The 27542-nt window shown below is 39.7% G+C and overlaps 1 protein-coding gene across 7 annotated transcripts in view; it reads left to right on the forward strand.

Moving 5' to 3' along the window:
* The window catches only part of DMD (dystrophin), a 2140576-nt gene that overhangs the window by 1935493 nt on the left and 177541 nt on the right, over nucleotides 1-27542 (forward strand). For all 7 annotated transcript variants that reach the window (XM_090061814.1, XM_090061802.1, XM_090061811.1 and 4 more), the window contains one exon: nucleotides 23343-23421. In XM_090061814.1, coding sequence (XP_089917940.1) covers nucleotides 23343-23421 — 79 coding nt within the window. The remainder of the gene's footprint in view (nucleotides 1-23342; nucleotides 23422-27542) is intronic.

Consider the following 27542-nt stretch of genomic DNA (forward strand, 5'->3'; position numbering starts at 1 on the left):
TCGGGCTTAGATTGGAAATTACATTTCAGTAGTAGATAATCAATGTGCCTATTTGTTCCAAAATTCTTATTGCCTTACTGAACAAATGAAATCTAATGTCATTTATCCAAGAGCTTGTTGGGTGGTGGTGGTGGTAGTTTCTGTTTCATTTTGTTTTGTAAGTTTGTTAGCATTCTGAGAGGATTTCAAATGTGAAAAAGTGTAGCGAGACAAAAAATAAAGACAAAATAGAATTATAGAAAGAGATACCGAATGACAGATAGGAGAAAGCTCCATTAAAAAAAACAGAGAGGGGGAGAAACAAATATAAGAACTCCTAAAAAAGAATGATAAAAAGACAAGTAGATAAACTGGGATGCATCAAGAAAAAATAGCAGATAAAATAAAACTGTGTAAATGAAGGACAGCAAAAAAGGAACATGGCAAAATGAGAACATCGCAACAGTGGTGACAAATGAAAATGGAAAAAAAACCTGAGAAAAATAGAATCACTTAGCAAAAGTGTGTTATCACGATTGCCTTTTGCAAATTAGTAATAATAGACTGTAGAAGAAGAAACCAAAAATAAGATTTCAGATAAGCCAATGATAGGTGTCCCAGACAAGCACAAGACAAAACATGTGATCTGGGGATATTAAGTGCAAAAAACAATGTAGTCGCTACTTGTAAATGTATTAATCCTCCACAAATTATTCAGTGTTTTTCCCGCCTTTTTTTTTCAAATCGTTTGTCAAAAAGTTTATGTAAATTGATTCTAGTCACTGGATTGCAGGTAAAATATTTGCTGTGATTAGATCAGAGTATTCTCCATTCTTTCTTTATGGGTTGGAAAGTGTGATTGCTCTTCTAAATTGCGTGGTACTGTTTGTGCTCTGTGATTAGATGAAGAGCTTTCAAGATGGTTTTGTGAACTCTTCTCTTGTCATACATTAATGATTTCCTCTTTCTGAGAACTTTAAGAACAAGTTTCTCCATCAAAAATGAATATTAGAGAAACAGAAACAATTATTGTGAATTTGGGTATTTTCCAAAATTCTCTTACAAATGAAAAAGGACATCATAACGTTATATACATATTTTTATTTTTCTTATCATGGAGAAAGGACATAGGCTCTTATCTTCACCATAAAAGACATCAGAAACTTCCACTGTTGACCTCAATACACACACAAAAAAATTCTCTTTCCCTTTTCTGGTTTGTTTTTGTTTCTGTTTTTGTTGTTTGGTTTTTTGTTTATTTTTGTTTTTTACCTTGTTTGTGGAAATGACAAGACCTGTGAAAGTGTTGGTTTCCCAGAAATAATTGTTTTACCTTTGTATCTTGGCCTGTTAAATTCTATTAAGTAATTTTAAAATATTCTTCTTTCTGCAAAATTTTAAAATCATTAAATAGAAATGAATTAATTATAATGTTTTGCATAGCTCTGCATCCAGCTTTTTAACTTCTGTAGAACCCTTTTTAAATTATGTAAAACTTTCAGAAGAACGTATTCAAACGTTCTTCTATACAGAATATATCTATACAGTATATGTGTGTGCATATGCATATTTGTTTTCTTTATTTGTCCAGCTGTAGTGCGGCTGATGAGCAGGAAACCTTGTTTTGTTTAAAACCCCCAAATCCATGTTTTTCTGCAATTTAAAATAAAATCTCTCTCTCTCTCTCTCTCTCTCTCTCTATATATATATATATCTCTAGATAGATATATCTATACAGATATATATATCTATACAGATATATATATACACACACACACACACACACCCCTGTATATATATCTAATATATATAGGTATCAGCTGAACACACTGTCAAATATTGGTATATTTATAATTTTAAAGCAGTTTGGAAGCCTATCAGTGTGTCAACTATAGGTGGCCCTTATGGGGTGATGTCGTCATCTGTTTTATAGGGGAAAAGAAGTCCTATATTACCCCTTTCTAACCTCTCCCAGTTGAAAAGTTCTCACCTGCCACAACTTTGAAGCTCAGTAATGATTCCTTTAATTCTTTTCTTTTGTTGTTTGGGAAGACTCTCCCTCCCTCCCCCCCCACCAAAAAAAATGCAAACAGAAGAAAAACAGCTTTGAAAGGCACTACGCCATGACACGTGCTTATTAGGAGATATGGGACTCCACCATCCCCTGCACCCCTACCTCACACCACCTTGACCCTCAGAATCTTTCAGGGTAAACAGAGTTCATGAAAAAAATAAAAATAAATAGTTGTTTGCCATTTCTGTGGCTTCGAAAATCTTCTCTTTCCCTTGTCCTTTATCTTAAACTGTTTTTGCCTCTGCAATTCTGTTTTCCCCTTCACCGAGGCTGATAGATTTTCAGCCTTCAGTTTCCCAGTTTCAGTGTCCTTCACTAGGTCTGAGCCAAGGATTTTATTGTGGCTGCATTTCTTTGTGTCTGGCTCTCCCTGTTTCCTTCACTGTAGGGGTTTCCTCAGTGTAATGCACCCCTCCTCTCTTTTCCCCAATTGGGGCTCTCTGGCTATGTTCCACCCCTCTGCCAGTAGCTCTCCCTTGCCAGCTCCCAGCTCCCTCTTCTCAGGCTGGTCCCATCCCTCCACACCTAGATCCCTCTCACCAGCCTCCAGCTGTAGTTCTTGGGGAGTGCCCTGCCCTTCTGGACTCAGCTTCTGCTCCCTGGTGTGAAACAGGGATTCCCCGGGCATGCTCCACCCTTCACTCTCCCTTGCCAGCTCAGAGCAGAGAGCCCCAGAGAGCAGAGAACTTTTCCTCTCCCAGAAGTCTCTTCTCTCTGGCTGTCTCTTTTCGTCCACAGTTGGCTCCCTTTCTGGACGTGCAGCTGTTGGCTCCTCTTCCCCTCTTCTGAGGCAAGTACTGAGAGAAAGGGGTTGTTCCCTGGGAATTCCCCTCACTCAGTCCTTCTCCTTCACACAGTGCCTCAATCATTATAATAAAATACATTCTGAATACCTATATCTTTTGGAATTTGATTATGGTTTTTTAATTGTGGAAAATCAGAGCTTTCACTTCTCCCTTTGCTCACCCGGGTGCAGGTCCAGCTGTGGCTGTCTTCCCCTGCTGCATTGTGGCACTGAGCAACCCTGATATGCTGGTTCCCTGCCCCTGCTCATTACAGCTGTGCAAAACAGCACCATTTAATTTCAACTTCTGTTTCACCATTTCAGAGGGACAGTGTTTCATTTCATCTTTTCAAAGCACTGTTCTGTTTCATTTCGTCAAAACTGTTTCACTGTTTCAACACGTTTTGATGTTTCACCCATAGGCTATAATGGGGAATCATGAAAATACCTATAATTTTGTTATTTCTTTCCTGATTCAGATGAAAAATTCAGGGCTGGTAGCCACTCCTCTGGGCATGAAGCCTGCCAAGTTTCAAGGAGATAGGTGCAGGGTTTTCTGGGAAACTGCACCTCAAACTGCTAAAAGCAAAACTTGTGTCACTTGCCAGCAGTGACAGCCTTCTGTCATCTCAGGTGCAGATCTGGGGGCCAATACCCCCAGGGGGAATCCAGCAGTGCTGGGGGAGGGCAGATTGAGCTCTGTGGGGCTGGCAGAGCTGCTCGGAGTGCAGCCCTGACTCCCTCTGCCTCCCACCGCCAGGCTTAATGCCAAGCAGCTTCACCAGCCCCATGGAGCTCAGCCCAGCAGCAGGAGAGCCAGTGGCAGAGCTGCTCAGAGCGCAGCCCTGTTAAGCACAGCCTGATGGTGGGAGGCTCTGCAGCCACATGGAGCCACATGCCCAGTGCCAGTCCCAGGTGGCAATGGCAGCCTCCTGTCATACCACATGCAGATCCAGGGGTCCCTACCCATAGGAGGAGCCTGGCAAAGCCCCACAGCCCTCCTGGGGGCGCAGGCCTCCAGGTCTGTATGCAGGATGACAGGAGGCTGGCGCTGCGGCCTGGGGCACTGGCAGCAGCAGTCTTTCTGGTGCTGGGCACAGGCTACATGCAGAGCCGGTCTGAGGGCTGTGCTCCATGGGGCTGGCGGAGCCACTGGGACTCTCCCCTGCCTCCCACGACCAGGCTGCTTTGGAACTTGAAATGTTTTGAAACTTTGGAAACATTTCAAGTGCCCTCATTTAGTTTCAAAGCTGTTTCTTTTCAGCCTTTTGTTTCATTTCAGTTTAGTTGTTTCGAGCTCGAAGTGTGTCAAAACAGCTTCGAAATGAAACAGCCATTGAAATTTTGCACAGCCCTACTGCTTATCCAATTGCCCTCACTCCTAAGCCACAGCCCCTCCCCCCCAGCCCCACACTCCCAATCCATAGCTCCCTAGCCCTGTTGGTACCGATTCCCCTCACTTATGACCCACAGCTACCTGGCCCTACTAGGACCCCTCACTTCCAACCCACAGGCCCCTCACACTGCCACATGCACAGGGTGCCTCCTGCCCTCTGTGTCCCATTCCCTCCTGCTCCAAGCAGCCCCTTGCAGGCTGAAGCTCTACCAGCCTGCAAAAAGAAACCCTCCGTTTCCTGGGTTTTTCACAGCAAATGGAAAACCCAGTTCCCTGCTGATGAGATAATAGCTTTAGTGCCAAATAATCTGAAAAGACTCCTAAATTTATACTTTCTTGCTTGAAATGAGTAAATTAATCAACAAGGTATCTAACTGCATATCCAGCTTATTACTTGGTATTAATACACAGATCTTGCAGCTGCAAACCTAGAAGCAGGCTTTATACCATTTAAAAAACTCAGCCTTTGCAGCATTCCTACTATGTCTCTGTTTCACAAACACAGATTGCTTGCATTTCTTTAGCTGTACCTTACTGCAGGTTCTCTCTCTCTCCTTTTTGCTCACTGGCTAATTATCCAGGGGTCTCTTCTAATCTTACTCAATGTGATTTCTCACTTAATTCTCCTAATTTTCTGCTTTCAGAAACCAGTGAGAAATGAACTAAGTAACATACCTGAAAGAATTAATCAAGGAAAGTTGGCAATAGGTTACTTAAGAAAAAGAAGAGGTGATAAAATACCATTTTCTGTTAAAAGCAGAAAGATAATTTGGAGGAACAGCTAATGAGATCTGTCATTAGTGTTCAAGATGCTCAGACAGGGTATTTTGGCTTTAAAATATAAAAGATTATAAATTCTTTATATTTGTGTGAAAGGTACAACACAATAAATACATTTGACATGCCTGATTGACACCCTATCCTGACAAATCTCCCACCCCACTTTATTCTTTAACATGCACATGTATGTTTGCACTCTGCACACTCATTCTGTAACTATGTACATAGGTATATATGTATGTACACATACATACATACATACATACAAGCAGTATGTATATTTCCTTTTCCCTTGATGTTTGCACTAGTCTAAAGCACGGTACTGGCAACATTTAGTCCTGAACCAGTTACAACTTCACTAGCCACAAGAAACGTCACAGTCCAGATATAATACATTCCTGCAGAGCTGCAGGGCCTACCATTGGGAAGGGAAGTATCCCCTTTCCCAGTGTGACACAAGAACTTGCTTCTAATCTTTGAAGGGTGCATATCCTTATGCTGATAGTTTTTTAAGTATAGAAATATTTAGAGGTTTTAGTGACTCCCTTGAGCCCTGTACAAGTGGGTTCATAGCAACTGAGACAGCTGGCTTTGTAAGCAGAGGAATATGATGAATACCTTTAATGCAAAATGCAAATGTTATATAATGTTCTTTAAATAGTATATCTAAAACATATGTGGTATTCAGAAAATGTGCAATAATGTTCTATGCTACAACAGTTTTACTAATACACATGCAATGACACTTACTGACATACTCATATATACTTTGGTTACTAATTTCAGTAAAACCTTTCAAACTTACCACTCTTTACACATCCAGAATAAGCGTGCATGTAAGTATGTATGTATTACATAATTATATATAATTATACTTGAAATACTTGAACCATGGAGCAGTTGAAGAAACTTATCCGCAATTAAACTATACAACTTCCAATTTAAACTGCATAATCCCATAAAATATAGAGGTTTAGAGTCATTCTGGTAACATCTTGACTTTAAATAAATGAGTCAGGTTTGATTTCCTCATGCAAAGTCTGACCATCTAAAAATCAGGAGAAAGACAGTTACTCTCCCAGGCCTTTATCCTGCACCATTAAGTCAATGGGAATTTTGTGCTGACTTGCATCAAATATAGATCAATCCCATGACCAGTTGTTCCCATTTGTACTCCTTCTTGGCTAGAGCTCTTCTGTTTTCTTGCAATGTGCCATATCCAAGCCTCTCCAAGAAAAAAGAGGCTTTGTGCAAAACACAAGAGCTACCGCTAAACACAAAGGAGTGTCTGATGACATGGAGGATTAAGCACTAATTGTATGGATGCTCCCAAGCTTGAGCAGCTGCTGTGAGTAGAGAACACTCTAGCAAAAGTCACTGAGGTTGAGAGGTCCTTTTTCAAAAGGTTCATTGGACAAGAGCAATGAACAAAAGATCATTTAATCCACCCAATCAATATTCTCTTGAAATGGGGCTTCTTTTTTAGTGTTGCGTCAGCACTTCTTTAAATCAACGGTTTTTGGTACAGTTTGAAATGGAAGCTTAGACTCTTGAGATTTCCAACTGGTAACATGAATGACACAACTAAGAAAATCATGCTTATACAACTCAGTGGAATGAAACTAACTCTAACTAATAGCTTCCAGTGAAATGCAAAACAAGATTTATCCCACACAGAGGAAAAAAGAACAAAGTAGCTCATAACTACTGAGCTTTTTAGAAATCCATAAGGTGACTAGAAGTATTCGCTACCAATGAAAAATGTCCTGTGCTAATATTCACATATTAGCAGAATAGAAATATCAGTCCAGTCTATATAAAGAAACTGATCATTTCATGAGAATATACTGGGTTTCAGAGATGCAGAGAGGAATAAAATTATAGAATGTTCTATGTGCTTCATCAGGTTATCAAAAGGAAAAAATAATCTGGGTTACAAAATGACAAATACATTTTCAGTTACTGTGGGGGAAGTAAATGAAAGCCAGCAAAGATACAGGTGCCATCTAATATACTGACATCACATTACCAAGCCCCAAATTACCAAAGTGTTAAGGCTGAAAATGTGTTTTGATAAAGTCTAATTATTGTCCCCCCACACCTTGTGTAATACCTTTACAAATGTTTATACATGTTTTAAGAAAACACATTGTAAAGTCTGGAAAAGGATAATTAATATATTAATTTATATTCTCTCAGAGGCATGTGATATGCCTCAGCCCCAGTTGTGGCCTGGGTGTGTCCTTGAGAAACACTACCAAGGTGTTTCCACACCTTTAGGGTGCCCTTTTGCCCCAAACCCTTCCCTACCATCTTCTGCTTGGTGACTGAGAACCACCTGAGATGTGCCAAGAGCCAACAACTTGGTTTCTGGTACCTCAGTCTTACCTGTCTTACCCAGACCTTGCCAGCTTTTATCAGAGGAGGTTTTGCCAACTAAAAGAATCACGCCCTTGTCCGGTCATGCAGTCAGAGAAAATGAATCCTCCTTTCTATAGAATGGGCAAGGCTGTATCATCAGATCAAGTGGCCGCATGTACGTGAAATGCTACATTGCCAGAGCAATGAGTGATGTGGCTCATTGCTCTGGCAATGTAGCTTTGTGGATACCAACAGTGATGCTGACGCTATGTCGCCATAGCAATGAGCTACAGCTCTGTAGCTTGTCGCTATGGCGACATAGCATCTAAAAATAACTGCACTGCCAGGACTGCGCAGTACTGGCAGGTAGTAAACAGTCATTTTGTACTTGCTTTAGCTTTAGCAAGTAACAAGTGACTGCATAGTACCAAATGTGCAGTCCTGGGCACATCTACATGTAGATGTGCCCAGTGAGTAAAAACATAAGAAAAAGGATTTATTAAAAAAACCCAAGACCCAGCATAAGAACTCAGTAACCACAGGTTGAGTTATAGACAGATATATAAGAATAAACACACACAAAAAAATATCAGCACAATAACCTGTTCTTACCCTGCACCTTAAATCCAAGGATGCAGTCCCTAGCCAGCTTCAACAAGTTAAAAAATAGCTTCTGTCTCTGATGCCCCATTCACAGCCTCCTGCAAGTTTTCCTGTCAGCTTCTTTACTCAGCCTCTGGAAGGAGGGACCACAGGCTCCCCTGTACCTGGTGAAGACTGAAGACAATATCCTGCTTACAAGGCAGGCTTAAGTACAGTAGCTTATCTGGCTATTCATATAAATCACCTCCTGCCTTCTTGGGGTGGGGCTACACATTGCATATAACCTCCTGCTCTTCCAAACCTGTATGTTTGCAGAAGCAGAAGTGTTTCTTGATCTAATTAAGAACAGGCGAATGTGTACATTCTTTCAGACATGAAAACTGCTAATCCTAAAGATGCTCTTACATCATTCCCTCCCATAGCTTGACTAGCCATCCTCTGGCAGAGCCTGGCTCCTTTGTGTCAGGGCATGTCCCTGTGGGGGATGAGTAAATTCAAGTCAAATGCTAATTCCAAGCCATTACTGCTCTTCAGCCACTTAAGCTTGGGGTCTTTCCTAGGTGCCAGAGAAACTCCTTGTTTACTGCTTGAAAGTATTGTGCACATTGTGCAACCCTGGCCCTATTATAACATAAAAGAAATGCATTTTATATCAACTACTATGACACATATAACCATATGGACCATAAGGCTAAATACAGCATGAAGATTTCTTCACATAAAGACTATACATACCATATCAGTACAAGAAACCTGAGCAACAGTTCAAGACACCACACAAGCTCCCAGATCAGCATGCGTTTTGTGACAAGGGAGTTCACCCCCACCGTACTGCCTACTTCAGTCATGTAAATAGGATTTCCATTTGTCCCATCTCCTCCTCTCTGCAGCCTGCTTTCCTGTTTTCCCAAAATCTTGTCCTGGTTCCCAAAAAGCGTATCTAAGTGATAGGGCATTATGCCAGTGATCCATGATCCCTAATTCCTTACCTTTAGTCTGTTTCCTTGTTCTCTTTTCTGCCCTCCCTCCACACGACCTTGCAGTCTTCTACTGGGTTTCTGTCCACCTGAGACTCACCACAGTAGCTGTAGCAGCCCAGCCCATAATAAGTAGTAGGTCAACTACTTCTTAACACATTTCTTAAAGTAGAAACACTTTAAAATAAAGTTGTTTTGTTCCATATGGACATGAAAATTACCACTGTAGGTTAGTAAAATAGATATTACAGTGACAGAAGAGAAGCAGAGGAACCAAGATTTAGAACAAACTGAAGAGATTGAACAATAGAGTAAATGAAGGAGAAAGGAGAGTAGAAAGGAAACAGAATGAGAACGGCAAAAAAATCTTGTGTATTCAGAGTCCCAGAAGGCATGGTCGGAAGGATCAAAGGAGCCTTGTTGTTGAAGATGAGGTGATGGCCAGAGAGAGAACTCTGAGATTAAAAACCAGCAGTCATTGTAAGTTTAAAAAAAACAGCAAACCTAGTAAAGGCAAGGAAGATTGAGTGGCTATTTGGTTTAGAAATATAGATTTAGATTTTAAAACTTTCATTTATAATGTTTGGCAGTTATTCCCAGTGTGAGTAAAAGATTTACAATTCGACCAAAGGGGAGCAATGTAACTAGTATGATAAAGGAACAGTAAAACAGAGGGGCTGTAACTAGACTATAAAAGAATAATCTTTACTGGAGATGCTCAACTGATATAGGAAATTACAGACATATGTTCTGAGGGTGCCATAAAATAAAACATTTCTTGCATGACATTCTACTTACAACTCCCCAAGTCACCAAAGATACATTCCCCTTGGCACAAAAGATGTGTGTATTAGCTGACCTTTCAGAAACAAATGGCATCTTCAGTATGACAAGGAAAAATGGGTTTCTTCAGTTTAATGGGAGCCAAAAAGCATATTAAGACACTATTAAGATGCAGCGGGCTTTTATATAAGAGTAAGAATTATGAGATGTCAATAAGAGTCACTTACAAAACAGCAGATAAAGTATGATTTAGAAAGAAATCAAAAGAAATTAAAAATGATATAGGAATTATTTTTAAGCAAAATGGAATAGAATCCATGCTATTTAAAACAAATGCAACAAGAACAATCAAGAGACACAAAAGTATTTTATCCAAGAAAAAAATATTTTTCCTTCTTTTTTCTTTTCAACACAGCAGCATGTTATTTTTAATGTCTGTTCACTTATATGTATAAAGACACAGGATTGACCTATCTGATAGTACATTTTGTTTCTGCCCAAAATTAAAGGGAAAGTTTTCAAAAACATATAAGTAATACCTATATAGAACTGCCTTAGGAGGACAATAATGAAAAGATTAATATTCTTGTGAGATTCATTAAACAGATTCAGAGAAAACGATGCTGTAGCTAATGATGCAGACTTTCTTTTTTACGGCATTTATAAAAATATGTCTAGGAGGAAGAAGTATATCACATAATGGGGCCTGTTTAGAAGAAAATAGGGTTCAATATAGCATTTTTTTCTTCCTTTGAGACTCATCTACACTATGTTAAGAACTGGCAATGGGAATGTAAATCACATTAAGATGTGATGTGCTTTTATTTGCACTGTAGATTTCCCATCTGCTATCTGTTTTTTCTCAGATGACATTGAAGGTAGTCATGAGCTTCAGGCATGTTTTTTAGGTGGACGTAATGTCATGCCTTCCTTTCAATTGCTATTTTTTTGGACTTGAGAGAGAGAAAATATAAGCTTTAACATAACACACCCCTTGTAATTATCGCCTTCTTGGAACTTCCTTTCCTGTTATTTCTGGCCAGATTCAGATACTCTTACAAATGTGGAATAGTAGGTTCCTCATTGAATAGTCTTACTGAAAACAGTGGGATTTCCCATGCATTAGGCCACAATCTGAAATTAATATAAGTAAAAGAGTGAAAATGTGGCCTTAAAAGTTTCTTTCGACATGAATAATGAAATGAATGCAAATAGTAGTATAAAAAGGTAGGGAAGTGGGAGTGGGAGGGAAAGAGCTTCCTGGCGCCAGCCCCACCATGCCAGTGGTAGGGTAGCCAGAGAAGCTGCCCCATGTCTTGCTGTCACCGAGGATACTCAGGAGTTCAACGTTCTATCTCTGTGTTCACAAATTTAGTGACATAATAGGTTAACAGTGTTGGTTTTGGCTTAATGTAAAAATTGTAACCAAAAAAGTAACGAACTGTTTTACATTTGAAAGTTAAAAGAGGTAAATTTCAATTTTTGACATTTCAGGAGTTTTGTTTGTTAGACGTTTGGGTTACAGAGACCTCCCTTAATTTAAAAAGATATTGTATTCAGAATTGCTTAATTTGAAATTAACAGAGAAAAACAAAAAGAGAGGGTAAGGGGATAGGAGTAATAAAAGGCAACATTTCAGAGAACATAGAGCTCACATCCTTTAATTCAAAAAGTGGAATGTCAGGGAGAATATTTACCTTACTTGACTGCATGCTGAATCATTACACTAGCTATATCCCTCTCTGCCCCTCGATGCCCATGCATAACTCCCATTGACTCCAAATTAAAATGTCAAACTGCATCAAAGGTAGATCCATTTTAAGATCAATAATCCTCCAGAAATTCAAAATATAAAATACATTTATTTCTCTTTTTTCCAACCCAAAGTCAAGAACTGAGAGAATGTGTCCTTTCAACTTTAAACTTAGTGCAACGCAAAAAAATCTCTAAGGCTGCTACACTCCTCAGCAGTCCAAGTGCTAAGGATGCTGCTTTTAGAGGCTCACCCCATTCCAGCCCCATCCCTCTTTCCAACCTCCAGAAAGGAAACATGAGATCAAAGGGCAGCACCGGAGGCAAGGTTTGTATATTGTCTTCCTATGAACAGTGAAGGAAGTCTGTTTAGAAATTAATAGATCTTGTGTCTGTGAGTTGAAAAATTCATCATGTTACACAAAGATGTATGATACTTGTTAGGTAGCAAGAGCCATAGTAGCAGCAAGGGAAATAGAAGGAGATGTGTGTGTGTGTGTGTGTGTGTGTGTGTGTGTAGTTGTCTCTGTATTTCTAGCAACTTTCTGTCATGGCATCAAATGTAATGCAGAGTAACTGAATTACCCTCTCATGGTAACACTCACAAATTCTACTTTTTCTTGGTGTGAGAGATAATACACGTGAAATGTGAGAGATGACACAGGTGATAGAGCAGGCAGGTGCTCATACTGTCTTCTAACCTGGAATTTGACACTCTTAAATAACAGTACCCTGCAGCAGTGAGGTTAGTGTTACATGGGGATTTGAGTGCCTGTGTTTCACTGAGCCCCCATCTTACACACTCTAAGCTGTACTGCTAGCATGGGTCATGTTGGACAATGTAGGCAACTCCCTTTCGGGGAAATCACCCCTTAGGTCCAGACAGCCTGGCTTTCAGTGTGGCTTACGTACTATAACTGTAGCATACCCTGCAAGAGGGCAGCGTTTGGAGCTCCGCCTCCCCTTATACCCTTTCCACACACCAACTGGGTTGCCATGGTGGTGATATCTTTCCGTGCTGTGGGCCATATCCTCTGGCCCCAGCAGACAACACTCAGTCCTGAGCTGCAGCTCTGGGCAAGCTCATACAAACGGCAGTGCCAACAACTCTGATCTTCAACCCAGATGTCAGCTTCCTGTCAAATAAAGGCTTCAAATCAAATTATGCTCTGGGTCACAATGTGACTATAAACTAGTGGCTGACCCAGTCCTTCTGGTCCTGTAAATAAACTTCACCTTAATCCACCCTCATTGCAGTCTGGATCTCAGTTGCCCAGTTCAGTGTACTCACCTGGCAACATCCCTGCTAGCAATTAGGATTCACACCTCCAAGAAAGGTAAGTCCATTGACCTCACTCACTTGCCCCGGAGCGAGGCTAATTCCTTCTTCAATTATGCATTGTGGGCCCTCTGGAAAGAGGGTCGGGTGCTCCCCTCCCCTTCTGAAACCTTGCTGGTACCGGACTTTCAGTTATGCTGGTAGTTCCTGCATGCCCACCTATGCGGAGCAAACAGGAACTGACAAACCGTAGCTTCCACCTCTCCTGCCACTTTCCTGCTGCCACTGCAGCCCCCACTGCTCCTGTAGGTACAGGGGATATCACTAGCCCTCATTAGGTATCTGCCCGGGTTCCCCACACTGCCCTGTGGTCTTTTATGGGGATTTCTTCCCTGGCTCACCTTCCACTGGGGCTTCCTGCTCCCACAGACACTCCTTACCTTTTCTGATTTTATGCATTGAGGTAGCACTAAATTTTCTTACAAAGATACTTTTCAGCTTATATATTAAATGTTTTGTATTTTCTGTTGAATAATTTGGAAGACTAGGAAAGTTCTAGAGACCTCAGAGGAAAACCTCATCACAGGCATTTATCCAGGAGGTATGTTAAACCTCTGATCATGTAAAGTCCTAAAATATAATGCTGTTATCAGTCAGGCATCTGAAAGCATAATTTGCCCTATTGACATATAACCTAATGGAAAGTTCTGAATTCCGAGATAATAGTTCACGTCGATAAATTTATACTCAAAACTTCTTAAGAGAGCAGTATTAAGCTTGCAAAATCAGGAACTCAACATTAGTTGCTTGTGCAACCTTAATTAGGCCATTATGCATGAATACATTATGTCCAATTGCCTGATCACATTCTATTTTTCCCAGTGGATCCCTACCTTGTTCGGTACACAGTATAGACAGTGCTAGCTTAATAACTAGCAATATTCTGTTTTCTCCTTACTATTCTAAGTGTCATCCCATCTTGTTTACTGCATACAATAAAAAAACATGTTCTGAAGACAGAATCATTATCACCTCATTAGCTTTGGTGTTCATCACTATGGTTTCTTGGTGTTTCACAAATGTTAATTAATTTATTTTTTGAACATCCCTGTATGGTGAAAGTATATAAAAATGGGGAGCTGGGACAAACATATTAAAGGCAAATTCATCCACTGATTTTAATATGATACCTGACGACACCTAGAACCTGATTTTTACAGTTTTAACATTACATAACACTTGACATATTCAGAGCAGAGCTCCACTGATTTTAGTGCTGTCATGAGTGTTCATACTTGTGCAGTTCAGATGCAGGCATCTCAATTCAGGCAACTGGAAAACAGTTATGGGTCATTAAAGCTAGGTTTTAGTGATTTGTTCAGCACCTTATAGAAATTCCAGTTCTCTAGGGCCTAGGCCAGCATTCAGCTACCTTTACCGTAGACCACCCATTCTCTTCCTACATTTCCCTATCCCATTTATTATGCACTTTTAAACAAACAAGACAGTTATCCTGCAGAAAAATCATTCTCCTTCATTGTACAACCTTGGTTCACCCTCATCCAGTTTCTACACTAAATGAAAGCAGACGTGCTTTGGTTAAAAAAAGTAGTCTGTGGTTCTAGTCTGTAACGTAATGTGGTTCCTCCATTAGCCTAATGTCTTGGAACCAGAGTGTTGTACTAAATTTAGAGGTGGGCTGTACAGGAATAAAATGTTTGGTCAGACTATTCTGATCTGAAATCCTAATTTACTGAACACATAAGCAATATCAATATTTAAGGCAAGGCTTAAATGCAGCACTTAACCTTTAAGCAAGCCCTAACAGTCAATATAGACAGACTTACAAAAGTCTTCTGATGCATAGAGCGCGTTCAGCTGGTCAGGCATTCTCCACTGCACTAGGATTTGTCTGAGTTGTTGTCTTCTTGGCTTCAAGCTTCTCCAAATTTGTGAGGCCTCTGTTTGCATGTTATACTGTTTCTTAGGGTGTTAGGCAGTTTGTGGTTGCTTGACACTTGGGTCCCATGTTCGGTGAGGTTTCCTGACTTAGATTTGTGATTGCTGTAGTTACAATTTTGTTTTACCATTTGTCTTATCTCTTTAGCCTGGTCTTTACCCAGGGCATTCTAAATCTCCCTTGATACTTGGCTTCAGATCTGTCTCCTCTTCTCCCTCAGCTTTTCTACTCCCCCATTATTTCATAATCAAGTCATCTTGTCCGATTAATTCAACCTGCCCCCCCCCCAATTCTTATGTTTGTGTCTGTCCCTTGTCCGTGGGATCCCATTCACTCCCATCTCAGACCCTATTTATTTGACTAGCTAGCCCCAATCCCTCCCCACCAGCTTTCAGTCACAGTCTTGTCTCCAGGTTCTTGACTGTTTTGCAGAACTGTCCCATGCCCCTTTGCACTGGAAACAGGCCACTTCCTCCTCCATGCTCTCTGTTGGGTCACTGAAAATACAGATAGGAGAGAGAATACCTTGTTTTCAGGTGCCAGGACTCAGGCCCAAGACAGCCCTAGCAACCTAGAACTGCAGCCACAGAGAAAGTCTTTCTTAGTTCAGGTTAGAGCATGCCTAGTGTAGGGTGACTAACTAGGGAATTTAGCTTCAAAGTACTATTCTTATTGAGCACAAACTACAATTTTTTAAGGGTTATAGCGTGGCTAAAAGTGGGAAGATTTTCACAAGGACAGCAAGAGGCTACATCCCTAACAAATAGACTGCCTGCCTGTCAAATATCAAGTCCCAGCTCAAAGCAAGAGGAAGAGAGAAGTTCTAAGAGAAATTTTCCAACAGTTTTTAACATGAACAAAAATACATTTTTTCTCTGACCTCATTATCAGAAACTGCTTGGTTGTTGTGGTTGAAATTTTCATGCACATTCAAGCCAAAACAGGTTGAACACATCATGGAAAACTTCTGACCAATCAGCTGAAGTTTGGCAAAGATATAAGCCAGTGAAAGCAATGGAGGGTGTCAGGCAACTTAAATACAAAGCACCAGCACCCTTGCCTATAATGATTTTCAAGTGCCTACTAGTATGTATAGGGAAATGGATACCAGAGACTTACGTGTAGTACTGAGTGAAATATTACTCTCTTGTTTAACAACCCTATAAGGAATTTGTTGGTTTTATTTCCCTTTACACATAGCCAGTCATTTGAAATGTTTGTCAGTTACCTTGCAACCACATTTTTTGAGATGGATTTCATGGACATTAGGGCTGGAAGAGACCTCGGAAGATCATCGAGTCCAGTCCCCTGCCCCAGGGACAGGAAATCAGCAGGGGTGATAGGATCCCAGCAAGATAAACCTCCAATTTTCTCTTGAAGGTGTTCAGAGTAGGTGCTTGAACCACCTCCAGCGGCAGTCTATTCCAAACTTTGGGGGCTCAGACAGTAAAGAAGTTAATAACCACCATTTCCTGATAACTACCATTTCTAGTTATTTCATTAGCGTAGTTGATATTTGAAAGGAAATATGGGTCTTTATATTATTAAATCTCATTTTATCAGGTTGGTTTTGATTTAATGCTCCATATATAAAAAATTACTTTCTTTCCGTCCTTTTTTGAAAGCCAAAAAAAGAAGACGCTGAAAAGAAGTTAACACAATAGTACTCCTAGACCAAATTCATATTTGAAGTTTGTTTCGTAATAGAATCCTTAGCTTCCTCAATAGGAATAATAAAAACTAAGGTAGCTCCATTAGAACCTAATAACAGTTTAACTGGTGAGCAAATAAAAAAGCATATACTGAATAAAAGGGGGAAAACACAGTTTAAGTCCCATTGGCACACATGCACACAAGCATACTCATACATGCACATCTGTTCCAATGGAAGCATATAATACAGACTTTAAAAAAATATTCTTAGAGCCTGTTCTTGTATATGGATGCCAGGCTGCAAGTGTTCACATTTGTTATTAGTCTGCTGGATTCAAGTATCTGCATGCTTGATTTTTTTTGTAACTGTCTATATTTAGAGAATTAAAAAAAATATGAACAAGTAATGAAACAGGCAATTCCATGGGAGTAATGAACACAAATACTAATTTACATCAGCTGAGAACTCATTCCACAGACATAAACAAATCATGCCCATAGATTAAGTTACTAAATCCCAAATAAGAGGAGGTATCCAGACTCTGCAAGGCAGTTCTTGCTTTTAGATGCAGCTTACGGGAACACTGCTCCCTATAGCGGCAAAGTAGGTCCTTAACTTTGTTAATGAATCCCTGAAGAAATAATAATACAATAATGGTATATTTTTAAGGCTTGAGGTACTGATTCAGGAAGACATTAAAATCCATACTAAAGTCCTATTGGTTTAATAAAATACTATACAAGCAAATATATTTAGATAATCTGCCTTTCAGGTGGTAAAAAAGAGAGACAGGAACACAATGCAGTAAGGGCCAGATTGTAGTTGAAGTCATTGACATCCATGCCGTAGGATTTAACCCTTAAAACACAGCTTTACGTGTTGGAAATGTGCTGTTAGGAACAAACATTTTGGAATTTCTAAATCTTTTATAATATTTACTTAAAAGTTAAGGTCTACTTATTTAAGATGACATTTCTTTTTCTTTTCTTTCTATCTTTGTTTTTTAGCTTTGTTTTGTTTAAAATTGTTTAAAAGTGTTCTTTTATTCAGGTGAGGTGTAACTTCATTATAATAAGATCTTATTCACATAATTTCACCAGGTATTCAAATTGGTATATTTCCTTTAAATTTGAAAATTCTTCCTATTAAAGCACAAGATTCTTTCTTTCTTTCTAGACATATGTACGCAGCCTGAAGTTCACTGCTTTAGAATTTTAAAACAAAAGCCAGAAGACCAATGGCTGATTACTTATAGTAGACATATTAAGTCAAGGAGCTTATTTTTTTTTACTGCTTTCTAAGGCTCTATGCCCAAGGCTTTATGATGTTTCCTGAATTTTTATTACATTTTATTCTCTTGTTTCATTTGAGGATTAATAAAAGCAGTTGAGGTACAATACATGTATCCTCATGGATTTTAGGATTTCTTTTTTTAGAAAAAGTAGGAATTGTATAAAGTCACTAAGATTATCATCAGCCTAAGTGTACTGTGCTGCTGTGACCCAGAAATCTTGGAATTCAAATTCAGTCCTTACACCATGTAAGAACAAAAACCATTATTTTTTATCTTCATTTTTTTTTACCTCCACACCTGACAAGAAGCACACTACAGTGTTTTCAGGATAAACTTAATATATTCCAGAAGATTTCAGGCTGCAGGTCTTTCCACCAGTAAACTGATTGTCCAGCCCTGCACTTGAAACTGAGTAACTGTCAAGACTAACACTGCATATCAGCAGTTCAAAACAATGGACATCAATCTCCCTTTCCACTACCCTTCATTAAGGAGCACAAAGTGTGCTTATATAAATTCATCCTTATCTTATGTTATGCAAGAACAGAGAGCAACTGAATTCAGTAGCTATTGGAAGTACTGTAGATCAGATCTTCCTGTTTATTGATTTGTAAAGAACAGCCTGGTACTCCTTTGGCAGCTCTGAGTCAGTGAGAAAAAAGAAAGAAGCTTTTCAGCTGATGGGAGAAGGAGTGCTGGGTAACATTAAAGAGGGTCTCCTAGGATCCAGTTTTCTTTGATATGCAGTCAAATTGGATGTGATTGGAGTCAAGGTTAGGAAGCTATGTCAATGCTGTGAATGTGGTGGGGGATTAAAGGAGTGTTGCTGAATTAAGTATTGTTTGCATGCTTATTAAATACAGAAAACTACCCTCCTCTCTTCATGAAAAGTAGTCATTGGTATAGCATATTTTTAAAACAGGAACCATATTGCTTTCTGCTGCACTAAAAATAGCTGCCTGAATGAATTTCTTTTATCCTTGCCTTCCTCTCTGCCATTTTTCCCTATAATCTCAGGCATGTGCAGCCATCTTTTTCAAGAGTGGTTTTAGTTCTTTGGATATTGCATTTATTTTTCAGTAAATGATGCCAGCCCTGCTTTCTCAAATTAATAGCAGTTTTAAATTTCAGCTGCTTGTCCTTCGCGATAATTAGCCTGTGTTTGAATACTGGGCAGCATAATTGTGTAATTAGTGTCTAAGCACTATGCTGCCTGTGCCCTCAGATGCCCTAACAAAAGGGGTATTACCCTGACCTCAGAAGACTTTTCTGCTGGTGACATATTTTAAATGAATAAAGATATATAGAACATAAGCTTAAATGTAAATGTTTTAACTGCAGTCAGTGGAGTGGGTGAGGCCTATGTAACCCTTCCCTCTCCTCTACCACTGATTCGAAAATAGAAAATGAAGTCATTTGAAACAGTATAATGAGACCTCTCCATCCCTACATTTGCAACCATGTTCTTGCTACTGTGGGAAGGTATTGTAGAGTTGTTTCTGCCTCACTGGTAGAGAAAAACCTAGGAAAAAAAATCTTGTGAGGAGATGTTTTATTTTCCTTTGATAACAAGGAAAACATTTTTTCCCTCTGCATTTTGTACTGTGACCCTGGGTTTTGGTTGACATTATATATTTCAATGAAGCTTGCACTGATGAATCAGGAAGAGGGAGATTTGAATGCTGTGTCTTCTACTACCGTATTCATAATTCCCTTTCAAAATAGCACATGACATTGTGGAGTCATTTTAATGGCAGTATAATTTGACTTAATAATAGTGGTAATAGAAGCTGCTGTTCATTTGCATGAGCATCAGAGACAGAAAAGGAAGTTCTTTTTTACCAGAAAGAATACAAAGTCATACTAGAAACTGAAGAGGTGCAAATAAGCATACTGAGAAAAGAAAGAAACAAAAAAAGAATTAGCTATTTGTTTCCTTATTTTATGACTTGCAAATTAATTTAAGAGATTTCTAAAGAGATTTTTCTGGCAATAATATTAGGGTGGTCCCCAGGAGTGTTATAGGTAATGTGTTTGAAAGTATATTGCACATTCTTTATTCTCATTTGCTAGTGTCATGGTCTCAAACTCACTGCATTTTCAAATAACATTGTCACTGATGTCTTATTTTTTGTCTTTTTTTAAAGAAATACAGAGAACTGGCTACAGAGTCTAGTAAATTTAACTCATTTTTTGCAAAACAGTTCTGCTGAAGGTCTAAGTTGGGACTCATCCAACTGTTTTAGACCATTATGAAGCCATTCCCTCCTGTGAGTTGGATCAAACTAGAAGAGGGTAAGGGATTTGAACTAAAACCACAGCTTGTAACAAGCTGTTTTCCTTCAAACTATATTGTAATATAAGGGATTGTAATTTAGGGACTGGAACATGGAATAAATTGCTGAGTGAGATAAGGGGCCATCTCGAGGCTGGTCCATACATTGGCCTGCCCATCTGTCTAGAGCAGTCCACCCACCTGCTTTTCCTGCCACACCTTTGTTGTAACCAAGTTAAATAGTTGTCTCTAGGCAGGAGGCTGCCCATTTAATGCCCGGTGCCAGGGGCATAATACACAGCTCTGTACTGCCCCTTCACCATGTCTCATGTCTCACTCTGGCCTCACACTGGACCCCACTATATTCTCCACTGATGTTCAGACCCAGCCTGGATCCCTCCTACTCAGATGGCCTAACCTCTGCCATCATCCTAGGCTGCAAATTCCTTAGGCCCCTTTCCCTCTCAGCAATGGCCCCCTCTGGGACCTTTGGTCTTGCAGGCCCTGGCCTTGCTTCTAGGTCACTTGGAATTCCAGGCTTTTAGCTTCTGGCTGTCCTTGCCCTTAGATCACCATGGCCCTGGCCCCAGCATGGGCCAATAGAGGTTCTCTGGCTAGGTTTTCAGGCAGCTAGCCTTCTCTCCAGTACAGGTCTGCCTTCTTGGACCCCTCTAAACACTGTCCCCACTCTTAGCTTGTGGGACCCTACTCTGCCCCCTCACTGGGACTCCTTGGCCTTGCACCCCTTGGGCCTCAGGTCTCTGATGAAATGCCTGGACCTGTAGCCTGTGTCCTCTATGGGGTTACCCACCAGGTTGTGGGGGCTGAAGCTATTTGGCACCTCATGCTCACCTTTCACTGGGTGTGGCATTTCCTAGAGACTGCTCCACCACACCATCCAACCCCAGCAAAATGTAATTTTAGGTCATTCCCCAGGACCAGGAACCTCCTCCATTCCCATAGTTCCTACGCTGGACCTCCAGGACATTCTGGGAGTAGCAGATCTCTAGCTGGGTGATGTTCATTGTTTGGGTCCCTGCAGCAACTACCAACTCAGCTCCTAGGGCTGGGGCTTAGACTGAGGCTGTCCATCCCACCTCCAATCCACGGGCCTTCCTGCAGTCATTTGATTGCCTAATTGGGCTTCACCATACCTGCTAGATGCTCCACAGCCTGCTCAAGTCTCTCAAAGTGGCAGGTGCAACCTGTGCTCTGCCACACTAAGAAATCTTATTTTTATAAACAATCTTTGCAAAACAGCAGAACTTCAGGACAGGAAGTAAGAAATAGCTGGGATGTAAGATATGTAACAGCTAGTTCACTATTGTGGAAGATGAAGGAGAGCCTTTGTTGGAGTCCCATTAATAAGGACCTACCGAATTGATGCTAGAAGTTCGCTGTGAAGAAGCTCCTTTAATCTTGCAGATTCCCCAACATGCCCCTTCCCCCTGCCAATAGGTAGAAGGGCAAAATTGAAAATGTATTTTGATTTGTAGGGTTTTTTTAATCATTACAAATGTTATTTTCATGTGCTACTTAGTTATATTTCAGAAAACATTATGTACCAGCTCTGAAGCATTTTGGTAGTCCTAATTCTCCTCCAAAAAAAAGTTAATGGTAAATTCCATTGTGATTTCAATGAGAACAGCAACAGACATGCTTAGTTTTTTATTTCTAATAGCTGAAAGCAGGTGTTCATTGTTTGTTCACTACTGGCATTTACTGTACTATCTGCCTTTCATAATTAATGTTTTGGAGTTTGTAAAAGCCATAGAAAAAAGTGTATCTCATTATTATGTCATGGAAACTGTATCTGCACATAGAGTACCAATATGAGAACAGTACATTGCTTGACTATATTGATAAATTGTTGGCTGATCGCCTGATAGGCTATCTTTTTAAGTTCTCTATTGATTATTCCTGGAGAGCAGTCAATGTTTCCCAGTGTTTTATTCATCTTCACATTGACAAAACATACCTGTTTATGAAACGATATTTCCAGGTTAGTTACTAAAGCTATATATAGTTTTTGAGTTTACAAGTGTACCCTGACATCTTTAGTGTGTCATTTTTCTGGGTTTGCATATTGCACTGCAATATCAGTTTAATCACGGTGAGCAGGAAAACTGTTTCCTGGTAATGTTTCCTACTTTGTTTAGGGAGATGGAATTTTTTGTGAATTCATTATAAATTAAGGAGATTGTATCCAAGAAATACCTGACTTTATTATTATTGTCTTCTCCTAACTGAGACAACGCCCAAAACCACAAACACTGGCTGACAAATATGCATAGTTGAAGTTTTGACCTTAGCCACTTGTGTGTGTGTGTTTAAACCCCTCGCAAGCATGCTATTGCCCACACATAAGTAAGTTTTAAACCCTGAATTTCCTTTTCAATAGAGAGATACTGTTTGTTTCCTTTTTAGCATCTCTCTGAAGTTTGATGACAAAAGCCAGACTTACAAGTTTTTCCTTCTGGTTTTCCTGCATTAAAACATCATTGCACTGTTTGGCTTGCAGGGAAATATTTAAATTCAAACAATATGCTTCCTATAATTAATTGTTCAAAACATTTCAGAGGATATATTATTATTACCTTTAGGCAATTTTTTTCTATTTCTAAATCCTAAATTTATACCTGATCCACCTGGCAATATCCTTTCAAAATAAAGTATGTAGAACTCTTGGTGAATGTTACTAATTTATTTGCAAATTTTATTCAAGATAGAAGCTGCTAGTCCTTAACTCTCTACCTTGTATTGAGTTGTACTCATTTTCAAAGATTACATCAAATGACTGTGTCTTTATGTAATATGTTCACACACCAGAATGCTAAAAATAACATGTTCTTCAAGGAACATCTCAATCCAAGAAAGAAAGAGTCAAGGGGCTGGGATTCAATTAAAACAGCAATTATTGGTACCTAAATGTCACTTGATTTACCATTATCTTGGCACACCACACAAGTGTGGTTGGCATCTCTTCTTAAAACAGGTTTATATTCTTTTATACCAGCTTACAAAAATTTACTCTCCAAAAGGTCACATGTAAGTAAATGCGGAGAAGAAAGTTTCCCATTTTATCATTGGCAAGTAAGAGAGCAGAAATTTTTATTTTCTGTGGAGTGGAAAGGCTGATAGGATCAAATGGATTTATCAAGCTGTTTGCTTTGGGCATGATCCAATGTCAAAGTTAATAGAAAGACTCCACTTGAGTGGTCTTTGGATCAGGCATTGCAAATTCACAATCAAAAACACTGAGCTTATAAATGCACCAGCATTCTTGGATTCATAGAAAATTAAAAACATTCAGTAATGCAATAGATACCTGACTTTAATTGCTATATCTTGTATGATGAGAGGAGAGTAATTTTTATCTTCTTCTTCCTAGGTGGCTATTGATGAACGCATCAGGCAATTGCATGATGCTCACAGGGATTTTGGCCCTACCTCTCAGCACTTCCTTTCCAGTAAGTCATTTTTATTTATTCTTGCCTAACTTGCATGCTACTTCTTAGAAGTTAATAGCTATATTACATGGCCATGTGTCAGCTGGGATTGCTGTTTGGTTCTACTTTTTAACCCCATTACTAGGCATCTACTCAATTCACGATTTTGCACAAACTGTGAAATCCAGGGTTTGTTCATGAAATCTACTTTAAAAAAAAACCTTAATAAAAATAAAATGCTGGCTCCCCAGTTCAAGCCAGTAGTTCTCATTGATGCGGTCTGGCCTCACAGCCCCTCCCCCCCAGGGGGTGGGGAGTGGGAGGCGCCAGCTGGCAGGGTTGCATGAAGATCAATATATAAGATGGTGGCTGCCCCCTTATCCTTCCTCTGCCAGGGCTTCACCAGTCAGTGCCAAGGGGTGGGCCTGCATGAAGAGCAGCCAACAGTCAAAATGGCAGCTTCCCCCTTTCCCTCCTCCCATGCTGGGAACACACCACCAATGAGCACTGAGGGGCAGGGCTAGTAGATCACATTTGAATGATCTCTGTGAAAGTTGCTCTTTATGCTGCGACCAGCCTGTGAAAATCGTTCAGTCTCACCATGATTTAAGGAGATCCCTACCCATTACCAAAGGTTTTATAATTCCACAGTAAATATTTATTGTGGGTTAAAGAACAAGTTCATAAAATCCAGTCGTGATGAGAAACAACTACCAGTATAAAGTTCACTTGGCTATTGTTATCAGTGCAAAGGTATTCCTAATAATTATGCTACATGCTTTCACTCTAGATTGAAAGTTCTCAGTGAGGATTATTGCCAACTCATTAAATAAAATACAGTTTGAAATAAATATTATCTATATATGCCTGTGCATACACCATAAATACGTAGTATCTAGATGCTAGTAGAAGCAAGTGCAATTCTGTATTTGTGCTTGTGTAGTATTAAGCCACCCATAGTATTATCCAGACAAAAACTCTATACTAAATATTGACACTACTTCTGGTATCACAGAATGTCTTGACTACAGTAAAGATTAGAACTCTTCTAAAGAAAACCCTGCTTTCAGTCTGCAAGTGTTTTGCCCTAAAAAAATCACCTGTAGCAACCACTGTACTGCTATAAATAGATACAAAAAGTAATAAACCTCACTGTCCCTAAGAATATGCTGATTGTGCTATTGGGAGTTAAGAATAAATGTAGACGTGAGCAGCTACCCACCCTCATTGAGTTCTTTCTCATTTCTGCTCACATTCTATTACTATGGGGGGTTAGGATTACTACATGCCAATTCTGGGATGCTAGTTCAATGAAATTGACTGTTCTTATGGAAAAATTTACAAGGCTGAAAGCATTTACAATATTAGATTGTCTTGTTAATTAATTTTGCTAAGCTTTATAGCAGCATTACTAAACCAGGCAGCCTAATGTCTTTTTAACCCAATCCCCTTGTGAAAGTAACCCGTATATTTCTTTAGTTTTTTGTTCACAAATTGATATTATTTAATCATGTTATTGTAGATTCTCTTCATTATTGGGATTTTAAAAAATCAAGATAGGAATTTTGTTTCCCTAAAAAATATGCTTTAGTTCAAAAAGAAATTAATTTAGAGAAGTCATGTGGCTTGTGTTATATAGCAGGTCAGACTAGGTCATTAAAGTGGTCCCTCTGGCCCTATAATCTATGGGAAAAAAATGTTATTATTTCTGTTATGTTGTTACTCATATATTACTGCTAAAGTAGATTCTTGTCAGTTATTTCATGTTAATTCCTTTACTTTTAGACTAGGATGTTTTGGGAACTAAGATGCAATCCCTTCCCCTGTACTCTCACCTGCTTGCTTTTCTTATGGTACATGAGTTACAGTAGACATCAAGGTATTAATTTGAGAATTTGTATTTGGCAAGTATTTTTGTGATATTAAGCATAGGTTTGAATAGAGCATGGCTCCATCCAGGGAGCATATAGGATACACCTAGAAGTACCCACTGAAAGTACCCATAGGGCACTTCTACATGACATGCGTTAATGAGTATTAGCCTAATTTAATAAGTATTACATCCACATGTCTACACATGCATGCCCTTAATGTGCATTAAAAATGGTGAAATTAGGCTAAGCATGCCTAAATTTAATACCTGCAAACGCTGAAAAAATTAGTCTGGAGAAAAGAGGACTAAGGGAGGGGTTTGATAACAGTCTTCAGATACCTGAAGAGTAATTACAGAGAGGATGAAGATGGGCTTTTCTCTGTGGCTCTTGGGGACAGGACTAGGAGTAAAGGCCTCAAGCTTCCTCAGGGAAAATTTAGGTCACAAATTGAAAGGAACTTTCAGACTATGAGCATGGTCAAGTATTGGAACAGGCTACCTAGAGAAGTTGTGGGATTTCGAAATTTGGAAGTCCTTGAAAACTTTTGAGAGCACATTAGACGGACACTTGGCTGGGATTGTTTAGTCTTGAGCAGGGGCCTGGAATAGATGACTTTGTAAGGTCCCTTCCAGCCTTACTGTCCTATGATCCTTAGAGGGGCAAGTAGGGCTCACAAGAAAAACCTTTCCTATTTAGAGCCTTGCCTAGTTTCTTGGTTCAGAATGGTGGTAAGACAAGCAAAACCCAGAATGGAGAAAAACAGTTTTTAAAAAACTTCTCAAAACTTGATTGTCGTTAACTTCGCCGGTGATTCTATTGTCCTCCATACCACACACACACTCCTTCAGCACTGTATTAATGATATTTTGAAGTGCATTGAAAGACAACTTGAAATACTTTTGAAGCACCACACTAGAGAGTTGCTGTATTGTAACTGAAGAAAAGAGTAAATAGTAACAGTTTAAATAATATTAAAGGGATTATATCCATGGAATAGATAGAGCACTGTCACAGGATAATAGTCCCCTGCTGCTTCAGACATGCCAAGGGAAAACCACTGAAGGCACTTATTGAAAATATATGTTAGTGTTATTAAACAGCTGCATTCAGATTCAGAATGAACTTGGTTTTCAAGCACTCAGAAATAAGTCTAGAATAAGTCTAGAATCTAATGTTGCATTGTGATTTTAAAAATAAACTGTTTTCTAAGTTGGTTAGCAGTTTGTCCACTGATAACAGCATTCAGTCTAGAAATGTGTTCTACATACATGCATACAAATAAGGTCATGCACATATTTAATATTAGGAATGTCTTAAAAATGTCTTTGGGTTGGTGCAAGACCAAATTCAGGAGCTCCATCCCCTGTGCTAAATCTTTTGATAATACAATATACCCTATGTTGTCTCTAAGCTGTATGCCATTTTACCTAAATGCTGAGAGTCTGTTAAATGAAGTGAAGAAAAAGGTTTTGAGTTGTGGATCTTGATTTCTCTCCTCAGTTCCTTCACTGCACTCCTTCTCCCTTCAGTCCTTCCACTGATTTGTAGGATTCCCACATCAGTGCTTAATGTTTAAATATGATCCTGAACTAAGTTGAATGGGTTTTGTTATTGCATGGGTTTTTTTGGGTACCTTAATTACAAGACATAGAACACATTTTAGAAGCCAGTATAGGGCTGTATTAACATTGCTTCAGATAAAGTTAAATCTTCTATTGTAATCTCTGTCTGGAATAATTTAAAGTTATATCTGAACTGTCTTTTAGTTATTTCCTAATAAGAATGTGACAACTCATTATAGGTTGCTGCAAATAAAGGCCCTCAAGAAGGAAGGTGAGAAACATAGGGGGATATGAAATATAGCACATGCATTTGATATAAAGGCACAAAGCTGGGAGAAAAAAGTGTTCACAGAGAAAATATAAAGAAACTAGCCAATTGCTCATCAAGAATGATGTGGGGGAGTGGGCAGGCCCCAGCCCCCTCCCCCATCCAGGCCTGCTTCCCCTTCCCCTTCCCTCCTGCTGCTGGGGGTCTGGGCCCGCTACCCCCCCCCCAGGTCACAGGAGGCCCACTACTTCCCTCCCCCAGTCACTGCTGCAGCCATGTCAGGCTGGGCCTGCTGTTCCCCTTCTGCCCCCAGCTTTTCCCCCACTCAGGCCTGTTTCCCACCTCCCCCCCTTGCATTGGGCCTGGACCCACTCCCCCCCCACATGCTTGGCCTGGTCCTGGGCCCGCTCCCCACCCTTGTGTTGGGCCCAGGCCCAC

The sequence above is a fragment of the Crocodylus siamensis genome, chromosome 1, assembly GCF_052110815.1.
Source record: "Crocodylus siamensis isolate JL-2025a chromosome 1, ASM5211081v1, whole genome shotgun sequence".
Classification (NCBI taxonomy): domain Eukaryota; kingdom Metazoa; phylum Chordata; order Crocodylia; family Crocodylidae; genus Crocodylus; species Crocodylus siamensis.